This window comes from Gasterosteus aculeatus, chromosome 13 (genome assembly GCF_964276395.1).
Source record: "Gasterosteus aculeatus chromosome 13, fGasAcu3.hap1.1, whole genome shotgun sequence".
NCBI classification, from domain to species: Eukaryota; Metazoa; Chordata; class Actinopteri; order Perciformes; family Gasterosteidae; genus Gasterosteus; species Gasterosteus aculeatus.
Window position 1 is genome coordinate 16,040,768 of NC_135701.1, and position 13,802 is coordinate 16,054,569.

At 44.2% G+C, this 13,802-nt stretch overlaps 1 protein-coding gene and 1 long non-coding RNA gene across 5 annotated transcripts in view; one reads left to right on the plus strand and one right to left on the minus strand.

Annotated features, from left to right (window-relative positions):
- Positions 1–13,676, plus strand: part of adgrd1 (adhesion G protein-coupled receptor D1) — a 33,508-nt gene extending 19,832 nt beyond the window's left edge. For all 4 annotated transcript variants that reach the window (XM_040196374.2, XM_040196375.2, XM_040196376.2 and 1 more), the window contains 10 exons: positions 764–867; positions 996–1,107; positions 1,447–1,600; positions 10,732–10,798; positions 11,030–11,096; positions 11,290–11,381; positions 11,484–11,610; positions 11,718–11,759; positions 11,898–11,990; positions 12,073–13,676. In XM_040196374.2, coding sequence (XP_040052308.1) covers positions 764–867; positions 996–1,107; positions 1,447–1,600; positions 10,732–10,798; positions 11,030–11,096; positions 11,290–11,381; positions 11,484–11,610; positions 11,718–11,759; positions 11,898–11,990; positions 12,073–12,168 — 954 coding nt within the window. In that variant the 3' untranslated portion in view covers positions 12,169–13,676. The remainder of the gene's footprint in view (positions 1–763; positions 868–995; positions 1,108–1,446; positions 1,601–10,731; positions 10,799–11,029; positions 11,097–11,289; positions 11,382–11,483; positions 11,611–11,717; positions 11,760–11,897; positions 11,991–12,072) is intronic.
- On the minus strand, positions 3,129–3,460 carry LOC144386311 (uncharacterized). Its single transcript, XR_013452008.1, has 2 exons — positions 3,325–3,460; positions 3,129–3,223 (listed from the first exon to the last, which is right to left on the minus strand). It is a non-coding gene; the product is annotated as an uncharacterized LOC144386311 (long non-coding RNA).
- Positions 13,677–13,802: the final 126 nt, after the last annotated feature.

Below are 13,802 nucleotides of genomic sequence, written 5' to 3' on the forward strand. Positions count from 1 at the left end.
CCCAAAGTCACACATAACTCTTTGTTATCCAGGAATATCTGCGGTCAGCATCCATGAATGGCTTCTTTAAACAGAAGAGAGGACTTCTTATTGCAGAGGGCCAGCGTTGTATTTAAGGCGCAGAAGTCTGTTTGATACTATACTTTTCCCTCAGCCAGTCTCTAATTAGTGGGCTGCCTCATCCCTTAGCTGCAAGGGAACATCCCATGTATCCCATTTCTGGAAGGCTGAGACTCCTGTGCCCTTGTTAATGACAAGGCACATGTGAAGACAGTTAATAAAGAATCAAATCCAAAACCTTCAAAATAACCCGACCTCCAAAACAACATCAATTCACTGGGCCATATGTGATGAATAAGTGCATATGGAGAATCACAATCAGCCTCATGGGCAATGCACTTTTTGCAGTCAGTAACCATAACAAAAAGGTACACTTACAGTCAAAAACTGTAGCTCAAAAACTGTTAAGTCCTGTATCATAAAACGTAGACATAATCTGATTTAACAATTTGATTTAATAAGGGGAATCGAACCTCTCTGCTAAAGCTTTATGACAGAATGTCCAGTGAGAGTAGCCCCGCTTCATAAATACTAATAAGACTCATCATCATAAACTCCACGTGGCCCCATTTGAATTTATATTCTAATGATACAGGCTGAATGAAAAAGGCTCAACTAGACTGCTAAGTGTATTTGTGCTACCGACCCACCTCACGGCAAAAAAATAATGTGTTTACATGTTGTCTTGGTGAAATGTACACAGCTCACTACTGGCCACAGGGTGGCACTATCAACCATCGGTTATGTCGGCTGCTCAATTTCCATCATCTGTCTCGCCATCACTCTGGTGACTTTTGCCGTTCTGTCGTGAGTATCTTCACTTTAACAACCTGTGCTGTGCGTTTGTATTTCAAACATTCACCTGTTATGTTCACCAAGGGTTGTTGGTACCGAAGCACTACAGCAAGTTAACATGTCCCTCTGTCCCTCTCCAGATCAGTGAGTACCATCCGTAACCAACGCTACCACATCCACGCCAACCTGTCCTTTGCCATCCTGGTGGCGGAGATCTTACTGCTGATCAGCTCTCGCTTCGACCCGGGCACGGTATGTCCACAGGGCAAATTATGTTGAATGATTGATTGGTTGGTGATCAAAGTAAATATCATAATGATAATGAAGGGATGAGTGTCTTGTTATGTATTTTAATCAAATTCAGTATATTAGATTTGATGATGTTTATTTAAATGATGGCATGACAATGTCAAATGTGTTTCAGCTGGATGATGAAATTACCAGCAGGACAGAAGGAACATTAGTTAAAAGAAAAACTAAAACATGAGAAGCGATCAGAGAAAATGACTTTTGATAATGGTGCCTTCATAAATAATGATGGAAAAGGTAATGTTCTGACGTTGAAACCCAGATTTTTGTCCCCTGTCTTAGTTGCCTTGTAAGGTAATGGCGGTCCTGCTTCACTTCTTCTTTCTGAGCGCCTTTGCATGGATGCTGGTGGAGGGCCTCCACCTCTACAGCATGGTGATCAAGGTGTTCGGCTCTGAGGGCAGCAAACACTTGTACTACTACGGCATCGGCTGGGGTAGGTCTGCTATGTGCTATTATGCACTACTACTACACCTAGATTGGAAACACGAAGGATGATGTAGCTGACATATTTGCTACAAAGCCCGTTTTTCCGTGATTTTCTGCCTTTTTGTTTTATTGACTTCAATTTCACCCAATGTCGACCATTTGTTGGGTGTTCTCGGGTGAAAATAATTCATTGTGTGGTTTTGTAGGGCTTTTGAGTTCTTTGCCAAACAAACTAGGTTCATCTCAATATATACGTATATATATATACATATACATGTTTTAATAGATCATATATAAATATATTCATATTGTAATTTATTTATCCTTCAATAAAATATTTGAATTATATGATATTTATATTGGATATTAATAATAGTTACGACATGGTAGTTATCATATTCTGAATATTGTTTTATACTATTTATTAATATACTGAGTTGTTTGAATGAGATGTCCTTATTATGTTAAACTGTTGGAATAAATGTTAAATATTTAACTGCAAAATAATAATACATGTTTGTTCCTATACCCTACGCAATTCCCTGTTAAACTTGAAATCAATGATTTGGAGCCTCCTTTGTATAGACTTATTGATTATTTGTTTATAGGTTAAATCGTTACCTGTTTATCAATTTCTCTATAAAAAAGTATTGCCTTTAGTAACATAACTAAAGGAGCATGTCAACATTTCGTTACTAAATCATAGAAAACATCTAATCTAACATCTAGTAGTCTAATATGACTCTCACAAGTGTCTGATTCAGTTGTGATGATATTAACCAGTTTATGGCTGAATCATTTAGTCACCAATTATTTGGTTCATTCATCACATAACTGGCTATATTTGTCCACCAGAGCCCCTGAAACATACCTTTAAAGTTTCATCAAACTAGCCACTACGGGGCGATAGAAATACAAAATAAAACAGAAATGGCAATAATTATCTGGCTAATATTAGATTTTTGTCCAATCAATACAAAACAAAGAGTTTTGTAGTTGTTGATTAATCAAGGACAGATTTTCGACACATCCACAAACCTGCTGGAAATCTCCAATGCATCCGTAGAAACGTGTCCCCAGACGTTGAGAAATATCACTGCCAGTAGTTTGAGTGTGCAATTACTGACAGGCTGCAAACATAGTTATTAGACACAAGTGTGTGAATGTTCTCTGTGTTTCTGTTTACAGAATAAAACAGCTGAAGTAACTGCACAGCTTTGTAAAGCTTGGCCTTCAAAAGCCGATTCCTTATGTCGACAGCAAAGGGCTTGAATCTGATTATTTCTAGGCAATTTAATTTGTATGTGGTTTTAGTTGTCGGTCTTTGAAATATATTAATGTTTTAATCTAAATTTACCATATAAGCAGGATGTTAATTTACTAATAAAACTTTTTCTTCTTCCACCATTATTTAAGATAAGATGTCTTAATAAAAGGGAGAGTGAGTAAACCCTTAAAATCTGACATAACATGTTGGATCAAAAGCAATCAAACCTCCATGTGTCTTTTGTATACAAACACTCATTAACTTAAAATAATATTTGTTTAATTTTATTTAAGTATTTTAGTGCTCCTCCTGAGTGATTCGTCGGGTGGATCCTCAAACACGTCCCGATGAAGTCCTGGTAGTCTGGAGAGAGAAGTGTGAGATCATCTGAAAGTGAAATGAAAGGAGCATGTATCTATTGTAGTGTGTCTACTGTGCGGATCTATGTTAGTGTGTCATCTTACCGTAGAAGCTCTCTGTTGTAAAATGCATCTCTCTCGTCAAAACTGCTCAAATATGGCGGCAAATCACTGTCAAAATTCGAGAGCACAAATCAGGCTGATGCGCGCGCGTAAATCAAACATCCGGGAGCAAATCTCCGTCTCGCGCGAGCAAAAGTCTGTCTCGTGACCTCAGAAGCATTAATCTCATTACGCCAATCCTGATTGGCTGGTGAAACGTGTCCGTCCGCCTCAGTTAGTACCACCCACCTTAAATACCTCATGCGGACGACACCACGTCATTCAAACACCTTTTCTCACTCGGAGAATATCTTGCGTTTTGGGCTAGTTGGCTCAACTGTCCACAGACAGATCTTATTTAGCTTCTGTCGCCGGGCGCTAGCTAGCCTTGAATGTTTTTTTTTTCTGCTTCGTCGGTCACACCAGATCGAATTTTGTGCTTTCCTCGCCCTCCACGGCTTGGTTGGCACTGTCCTCGGCGCCTCACCACGGCTGTTCGAGTACCGAGGGTTAGCACACCAGCTAGACTCCCTGCCTGCACACCAGCTCACGGGGCATGGAGGCTAAAACCCCTCACACCGGGGCCCGTACTTGTTGCTGTGGGGACAAAATATCGAGCAGCGATCCACACCAGGTCTGCTCAAGCTGCCTGGGGTAGGAACACGCCCGGCTCGTGTCAGCACTGTGCGGTGTTCACCTTAAAGAGTCTCTGCAGACGGCTAGCCGCCAGGCTAGCCTGTCTGGACAGGACCCCTATCTCCCTCCCGGCGGTGCCACAGGAGGAAGACGTCCTGGAACTGGACTATAGGGACAATGATGAGTGCGCCTCGGAATATTTCCACATCCCAATTTACCTTCCCCACAGAAAGTATCTAAGATTTGCTTTCCAGGGGATCGGTTACGAGTACCGCGTGCTCCCTTTCGGTCTGTCTTTAAGCCCGAGGGTGTTTGTGCGGTGCACGGAGGCGGAAATTGCCCCGCTGAGACGGCAGGGCATGCGCCTGGCCACATATCTGGACGATTGGCTGCTGTTGGCACAATCGGAACAGGAGGCCATAGCGCACACACGTATTCTTGTGTGTCACCTATCCGACCTGGGTTTCGTGATGAACGCGGAAAAGAGCGTGTTGTCCCCGACACAGGGCATAGTCTTTCTGGGATTATCCCTGGACTCGGTGGCTTTCACAGCGCGCCTTTCGGCCGAGTGGGTGAAGGTCTCCAGGACATGTCTCTCGCTTTTTCATCCGGGCAAATCTGTTCAATTCAGATTGTGTCTTCGGTTACTCGGACTGATGGCGTCTGCCATTCTCGTAGTTCGTCTCGGTCGCCTCCACATGAGGGAATTCCAGCTTTGGGTGGCCTCATGCAGGCTGGATCCCGTGCGTCACGGCACACGGAGAGTGGTGGTCACACCAGGATGCGCCAGGGCGCTCCGTCACTGGCGAGTCCCGGCCTTTCTGACCCACGGGGTGCCCATTGGGACCGTCCTGTCCAGGAAAGTGGTCACGACGGACGCCAGCCTGACAGGTTGGGGCGGAATTTACGAGGGCCGATCTGTGAGGGGCCGCTGGAGTGCAGAGTCAAACCTCCAGCGGTCTCACATAAATTTTCTGGAACTTTCAGCGGTGTTTCTCTCCCTGAAACATTTCATTCCGTCTCTCAGGAATCAGGAATCAAGAATCAGGAAACATTTATTGCCAAAATATGTCATACACACAAGGAATTTGACTTGGTGGTTGGTGCGTGACAGTAGACAGTGTAACAATAGACAACAAGACAGCAGTGCACAGTAATAAAATAAAATGAAATGCTAATGCTATTGGTTAGTAGAATAAGGCTATGGGTTAGTATAAAATAAGAGAATAAAGTTAAAAAGTAAAAAATTAAAAATATTTAAAAAGTTAAAAAATATTTAAAAATAAAGTGCACTAGCGAACAAGTGACAAAGTGACGAGTGAAAAATGACAGTAAAGTGACATGTGCAGTATGAAAGAAAGTGACCGGTGGAATGTCAGAGTCAGTCAGTGGGGGACCGGGCTCTGTTGATGAGCCCGACTGCCGACGGGAAGAAACTGTTCGTGTGGCGGGAGGTCTTAGTCCTGATGGACCTCAGCCTCCTGCCATATGGAAGGGGCACAAACAGGTTTTGTCCGGGGTGAGAGGGGTCGGCTACGATCTTTTTAGCTCGCTTCAGAGACCTGGAAGCGAACAAGTCCTGCAGGGACGGCAGATTGCAGCCGATCACCCTCTCTGCAGAGCGGATGACACGCTGCAGCCTGCCCTTGTCCTTGACTGTGGCTGCAGCGTACCAGACGGTGATGGAGGAGCAGAGGATGGACTCGATGATGGCCGTGTAGAAGTGGACCATCATCAGGTTGAATTTCTTCAGCTGCCTCAGGAAGAACAACCTCTGCTGAGCCCTCTTGGTGATAGAGCTGATGTTTAGCTCCCACTTGAGGTCCTGGGTGATGATGGAGCCCACGAAACGGAAGGAATCCACAATAGTGACAGGGGAGTCGCGCAGGGTAATGGGGGAAGGTGGGGCTCTGTTCCTCCGGAAATCCACAACCATCTCCATGGTCTTTAGAGCGTTGAGCTCCAGGTTGTTCTGGCTGCACCACGACACCAGATGGGCAGACTCCCACCTGTAGGCGGACTCATCCCCACCAGAGATGGTGTCATCCGCAAACTTCAGGAGCTTGACGGACTGGTGGCTGGAGGTGCAGCTGTTGGTGTACAGGGAGAAGAGCAGAGGGGAAAGAACGCAGCCTTGGGGGGAACCGGTGCTGCTGGTCCGAGAGGCTGAGACATGTTTCCCCAGCTTCACATGCTGCTTCCTGTCAGACAGGAAGTCTGTGATCCACTTGCAGGTAGAGTCGGGCACGTGTAGCTGAGAGTTTGTCCTGCAGCAGAGACGGGATGATGGTGTTGAAAGCAGAGCTGAAGTCCACAAACAGGGTCCTTGCGTAGGTTCCTGGGGAGTCCAGATGCTGGAGGATGTAGTGGAGGGCCATGTTGACAGCATCGTCCACAGACCTGTTGGCTCTGTAGCCGAACTGCAGGGGTCCAGGAGGGGGTCGGTGAGGGACTTCAGGTGGGTCAGGACTAGCCGTTAAAAAGACTTCACGACTACAGAGGTCAGGGTGACGGGCCTGTAGTCATGGAGTCCTGTGATCCTGGGCTCCTTGGGAACAGGGATGGTGGAGGCCTTGAAGCAGGCTGGTACGTGGCATGTCTCCAGGGAGGTGTTGAAGATGTCAGTGAACACCGGAGACAGCTGGTCAGCACAATGCTTCAGGGTGTGAGGGGAGACGAAGTCCGGGCCGGCTGCCTTACGGGGGTTTTGTCTTTTAAAGAGCCGGTTAACGTCTCTCTCCAAAATAGAGAGGGTCGTTGTTGGTGGGGGAGGGGAAGATGATATAGATGTAGAGGCGTGAGTCCCTAATGGGCTGGGGGAGGGAGGGGTGGGAGACTGGGGCAGGTTGGTGGAGCTGTGGGTGTCAGGGATGCGGTGAAGGCAGGACTCAAAATGCAGACTTTAAACCAAAAAATACTTTAATAGTCAAAAGGGCAGAAAACCAAAAGCCAAGGGTCAAAAAACGCACACAGGAACCAGGGCAAAAAGGCAGGCAGGAACTAGACACATCCAGGACATTCGACAATGACGCGACAAGAGACACACACGGCTTAAATACACTAGGGAGGTGCAGGTGATTGGACACAGGTGGAAACAATCAGACAATCACAGGGGATGACAGGACAAGGCAGAAAGTGAAGTTACCCAGGGAGACAAGAAGCAGAAACTACAAAATAAGACAGGAAATAAACCACACCGTGACAGTGGGGGATGGGATCAGGACATTGTCTATCGAATCTGCAGTAGAACTCATTCAGCTCGTCTGCCAGGCGGAGGTCATTCATGGAGTGGGTTTTTTTTGGCTTGTAGTTTGTGCGGTGTTCTTCTCCAAACCGAAGCAGAGTCACTTGCTGAAAACTGTTGTCGGAGTTTCTCAGAGTACAGTCGTTTAGCATCTCTCACCGCCTTGCTGAACTTGTATTTTGACTCTGTATACCAGTCTTTGTCCCCACTCCTAAATGCCTGATCCTTCTGCAGGCGTAGTGTTCTGAGTTCCGCTGTGAACCAGGGTTTGTCGTTGTTGAAACTCACCCTGGTGCATGATGGTACACAGCTGTCCTCACAGAAGCCGATGTAAGAAGTTACAGCCTCTGTGAACTCATCCAGAGTGTTAGTAGCAGTCCTGAAACCATCCCAGTCTGTGCAGTCAAAGGACGCCCAAAGATCCTCCAGCGCCTCACTGGTTCAGTTCTTGAATTCCCTCACCACAGGTTTGCAGAGCTTTAGTTTCTGCCTATATGCAGCAATCAGATGGACCATGACGTGGTCAGAGTGCCCCAGTGCAGCACGAGGGACGGCGTGATAAGCCCTGCTTACTGTGGTGTAACAGTGATCCAGCGTGTTCTCCTCTCTGGTTGTGCATCATGGGCCATCATGTCCTGGTGAGGACGGACAATATGACGACGGTGGCGTATATCAACCGTCAGGGGGGGTTACGTTCCCGTCAGTTGCACATGCTGGCACGCAAACTGATCCTGTGGAGCTGCTGTCGGCTTCTCTCCCTGAGAGCGACACACGTCCCGGGAGCCCTGAACACGGGCGCGGACCTGTTGTCCAGGGGCGCGCCGGTATACGGGGAGTGGACTCTGCATCCGGAGATTGTGGAACAGATATGGGGCCGTTTCGGTCGGGCCACGGTGGATCTGTTTGCATCGAGAGGCAACACGCAGTTTTACTCTCTGCGCAGCATGGATGCCCCCCTCGGGGTAGACGCACTAGCGCACGCCTGGCCGCGCAAGCGTCTGTACGCATTCCCCCCCCTGGCATTGATACCCCCCGCTCTGTCCAGAGTGAGACAGCACGGCCACGCACTGATTTTGATAGCTCCACATTGGCCGGCAATGCATTGGCTGGCGGAGATATATCAGTTTATGTGCGCTCAGCCCTGGCAGCTCCCTCTTCGAAGGGACCTGCTGTCGCAGGGGGAAGAAACGGTCTTCCACCCGCACCCAGAGCGTCTGCCGCTGTGGGCTTGGCCCCTGAGTGGCTAAATCTGTCAGCTGTCACCTCAGCTCGAGCCTCCTCCACTAGGTCCCTGTATGAGTGTTTGAGGGATGGTGTCACAGAAATGTGTGTCGAGTTTCAGTGTCGAGTAGTGATATTGTCATTCTTGCAGGACCAGATCGACAAACGGAAAGCCTTCTCCACGGTTAAGGTTTACTTGGCAGCTATCGCCGCCTGTCATGTGGGGTTTGGGAAGCAAACAGCGAGCCAGCACCCGCTGGTTTGCCGTTTTTTGAAGGGAGCGCGCAGGCTTCTCCCCGTACGTGAGGGCGTGACTACGTGAGGGCGTGACTACGTGAGGGCGTGACTACGTGAGGGCGTTCACGTGAGGGCGTCCACGTGAGGGAGTTTACGTGAGAGCGTCTGTGTGCGCAGTTGACTTATCTGAGCTATGGGTGGATCTCGAGCTGCTCCAGCGTGGGACGGTCGTCGGGGGCGACTTGAACACATCCGGATAAAGTCCTTGCAGGCTGGAGAGAGACAGAAAAGAAACGTGAGAAACATCATCAGAATGTGAAACGAAAGTAGCAGATTTGGGACTTGTGTTTGTGTATGTTTCTAATATTAATCTTACTTTTGGTGATCAATTTGGGCGTTTTCTGCTGCTCCTTCCTCAGTGTGTGAAGTTCGCTGGCTTGAAATGAACTGACTGAATTTGCCACACAGTGTGTTGTTATACTGTGGGGAATGGAACCTGGAACAAGGAAGCTAGAACACGGAACACGGTGAAACGTTCTATCCTGAGGTCACGTGTCTGAAGTCACAGTGAAGTGTTCTACAATATGCAAATGAGCATTTAGAGTAAATGTGTGTGTGCACCCTGTATTTGTATTCACGGACCTTGTATACTATGCAATACTTGCTTTGTTATGAACCGTCCATCTTGATCTTGAAGGCAAACACTTTAAACAATAAAAAACAATGTATTTTGGAAGTCAGATATATGTCTTTTGAACTGTGATTTAAAAAAAATCCCCTGACTTTTCCTCAATTACCACCATAAGGTTTCATTTTGTTTGGTTGAATGTCTCAACTGTTGGATGGATTGCCATTTAATTTGGTGCAGATATTCAAAGTAATATTATCCGTCCAAATCCTAGGCGTCCAGCAGAGTCCATTAAAATATAAAATGTCCCTCACATAACCCTTGTAACACTGCAAGTCTTTGCTTTTACATTTTGTTTTCTACAAAAGATAGACAAAGAGATAAAATGTGTGAATTAGAGAGACATAAAACGCAAATTTGAAAAAAGATCCAGACTTTCCTTTTAACCTTAATTAAAGGTAACCGGCTAGCTTCACGTCCAACAACTCAATTATGAGTCTGATCGATGGTCATTTAGCTGCTAACGAGTTAGTGCCGATTAAGGTTGAACCAAAAGCGGTTTATTAAAGAATGTTTAATTTTAAGCAAGCTCTGTCGTTCACTTTACGACAAAAGCAAAGATCCAAAGTTTTAGAAGAAACAGAAGTATTCACTTTGTGAGACATGAATGAAACGTTACAGATTCACTGGTCATGACCATTTAACACATTAGATGTCTATAATGCATTATAATTGTACTTACAAGACTATTAGTGGAAAAGTGATCCTTTTTTATTACTTCCTTTCTCCGCCAGAGTGATGTTTCATTTTGTGCGGCCAAATTGATAAAAAAAAAATTTCAGGGAAATTATATCAATCAGAAGCACAACAGATAAATAAAACCAGCAGCGGGTGTAAAAGCGCATCCAATGACAAGTGCGTGACCGTGTTGCACACTAATGAGATGTTTATTGGGACCACAATGTGCGCTAAAATTAACTGAGGCATGCTGTCAAATGACACAGTGAAGGTTAAAATACCGTATGAATTGTGTTGTAGTCACTGGCCTACTTTTATCAGAAATGTATGTCTGCATTGGTGAAAGCCTTTTGTGTCTACTGGGTTGTTTTGAAATTATTCTTAAATATTTGTATGTATGAGCATGCCAGTTATTAGTTAGTCAATACCTCAATCAGTGTAGTAAAGGAGGATGGCTGGAAGCTGTAATAAAGGTATTTAAATTATTTAAAAAATAGGCTTTATGAGGAGGGAACAAAGCATATTTGATGGTTATTTATAAAAATGAATTTGTACTTGATAAGTGCATAAAGGCAGCAGGAAATCTGCACAGTGAGAAGAGAGCTGGAGAAGGACGGGGTCAATAGGGCCTCCAGCATCAAGTCATCAATGGTCTTACATCTTAAGTGATAGTTACACATGTGTACGTTTTATTGTTTATTATCAGGCTCTCCATTGGTGATATGTGTGGTGTCAATGACATCAGCTCTGAACAGTTACGGCGAGGTTGACAAGTAAGTATGACCCGCACATTGAACAAATTTGTGAATTATGTGTAATTGATTTTATTCCGCCGGAGCTCGGTGGGGCTGCATAAGAATGACATCACCACAAACTGTGTTTAATGTTATTGAAAAGCTTTTAGGTTACCAGTAACAGTTAGTCCCTCCCCATTCACATGAGAGCATTTATACTTGGAGGGGAACACGGTGTGATTCGCTCTGCCCTTGTCCTTGTTTTTTCAGCTGTTGGCTTTCACTGACGAATGGTGCAATCTGGGCATTCGTGGCCCCGGCTCTGTTTGTCATCGTGGTGAGAAAATTGCATCAATTATAATTTCAGAATTTTTTTTACAGTTCCCTATTTATCACATAATTAGATTAAGAACATAATGTGTATTCATTGTAACCTAGTGGGCTATTTGGGGGGGAGGTGGGGACAAAAACAAGATCTTACCTCCCTTTTCTCTCTGTTAAATGTATGTAAACCTCTTTCTGAACTCCAGGTGAACATTGGCATTCTGATATCTGTCACAAGGATCATATCTCGAATCAGCGGGGAGAGCTACAAGGTTCATGGAGATGCTAATGCAGTGAAGTGAGTCATTTTGTTTTCATAATCAGACCAGCGCTCTTTTGATATTGTTCTCTTAACATTAAAAGCAAATAATATGAACACGGTTTATTGCTTTGTTTCAAGGCTGACTGTGAAGGCAGTGGCCGTGCTCCTCCCCATACTCGGCATCTCCTGGATCTTTGGTGTTCTCGCTATCAACTCACACTCTTTGCCGTTCCTGTATATTTTTGCTGTATTCAATTCGTTACAAGTAAGTTCTTTAGTATTGGATCTTCTATTTTCCAAAATGTTTGCCATTTTCCAAAATGTTTGCCACTACATCTGAGAATTATACTTGTGTTTTCTATTTTTCCTTAGGGGTTCTTTGTCTTCTTGTTTCACTGTCTTCTCAACTCGGAGGTATGATGCTAGCTGTAATAGGCGTATGTTTAAATGTTTGGAAGTGCAAAGCCTTCACAACATCATTTACAATTAAGGAGGATAAGATGTATTCTGCCTGACATTTTTCACCTGTCGTGGCTGTGCTTCTTTCTGTAGGTCAGAGCTGCTTTCAAACACAAAACCAAAGTGTGGTCTCTCACCAGCAGCTCCATCCGAAACATCAACGTGAAGCCATTCAACTCGGACATTGTGCGTGCTGGTGTTGAAGATTTGCTTCAAAATCAGAGTTCTGTCCCTGTCTGAGACTAACATTCTCCTTCCCGTCTTCTAGATGAATGGAAACAAGGAGGGCGTGACGCCCACCAAGATGAACACATGGGACAAAAGCACCAACTCTGCCAATCGTATCGACCTCTCCGCCGTGTAGAAGCGTCCCTGTCCGTGGTAGGAAGAGCAATCAATCACCAGTGTAGAATGACAAACGCCGGCCAGAGTGTCCTCCCACTATGTTATGCAATGAATGTGACCGTCATCTGCCAAAGGGAAAGTTGCACCGAAGGAGACGTTGTTTAACTGAATAATAGCTTCACCTTTAAAGACAAACAGACTGTAAGGACTGTGCCTTGTTGTTGTCTAGTAAAAACATGTGTTCCATTAGTGTTCCCAAAAACAAGCCGCAGGGGTTCCTGAGGAGGTCAGTGAGAGTCTCAGCTTCCAGGGGTGCTGTTCAGGATCTGGTAACAACGCTATCTGTAGTGGAGTGTCTGGTATTGTCTCCTGTATGGTCCTTCTGCATAGCGCAGTTGATTTTTGTATTTGGCAAGAGTTTATGTAGTGGAATAGTTTGACATTTTGGAAAATACGCTTATTTCTTTTCGTGCAGAGCAACAGTCTGTTCAGTGAATATTAAGCCAGCGCCAGCAGCTGTTTAGTTTAACTTAACTTTAGCTGACCCGCCTCAGTCCATAATCAACGCACCTAAAAATGACATATGTGTCGGACTAGCAATCCATGCCATCCGTGTCCCCTGTTTCCAGAATTTGTGCTAAACTAAGCTAAAGTAATCTGCTGCTGGTGGCATATTTAACGTACAGAGATGTGAAAAGCAGCAACATTTCCATTAATAAAGCAATTACACTTACTTTGATTTACTTGCAGAAAACGTAACATTGGAGATTGTACGTTTTCAAGGCATAATACTTTACAAATAGGCTCAGTACTTTTTACTTAATTTGTCCATGAAATAAACACATAATGATTTTACCAGTTGTTAAGAGTATTCATCATCACAAACATTGCATATCTTTTTTTTTTAAAGGTAAACTTCTCCAAGAATTAAAGCCCTAATGTAACTCTGATATAATGTATTTATTTATTTTGTGATTCTGTATCATTTCTTCTGCAAAGTTTCACAACTCAACAATCTGTATGTTCTCATGTTAAATTCTGTGTTTTTGTGTATGTTTTCTTCCTTGAAATGAACTGGTATATTGGCAGCACCTCACATCTTAGTAAGCTGCAGTATTTTAGGCTTTTGGGGGAATCGTGAATACTGGTTGTGTGATTGGGACACAATTCTGTGAAGTTGTATGGTGTCTGAAGCTGTTTCTGTTACTAATTTCTTTTACATTTTCATACATATTTTTAAAATGAAATATGTTCAAGAACAGAGGAACTTGCTACGGTTGTTGTTTTATTCTTAAATACTGTGAGGATGGGGGGAGATGGCATATTTAAAAATGTCATTGATCTTACAACATTAAGTTTCATAAAACAGGATTTACTGTAAGTCACTCTGCACTCACTTTCCATGTAAAATTCAATGTTAAATATTTCTATATGTCTATGCTTGTATGGCCTTTGATGATTGTTGTTTTATGGTAATATGGTTTGTTTCCAGTTATCTTTATTAAAGAAAACGTTTATGACAAGAAACCGGAATTCATCTTCATTACAAGCCTTTCACCATATACACAATAATATAAGGAAAAATCTATACACATATTATTCAATTTTATTTTTTATTAATCCATTTCAGAAAAAACAAATAGCTTTTTACAT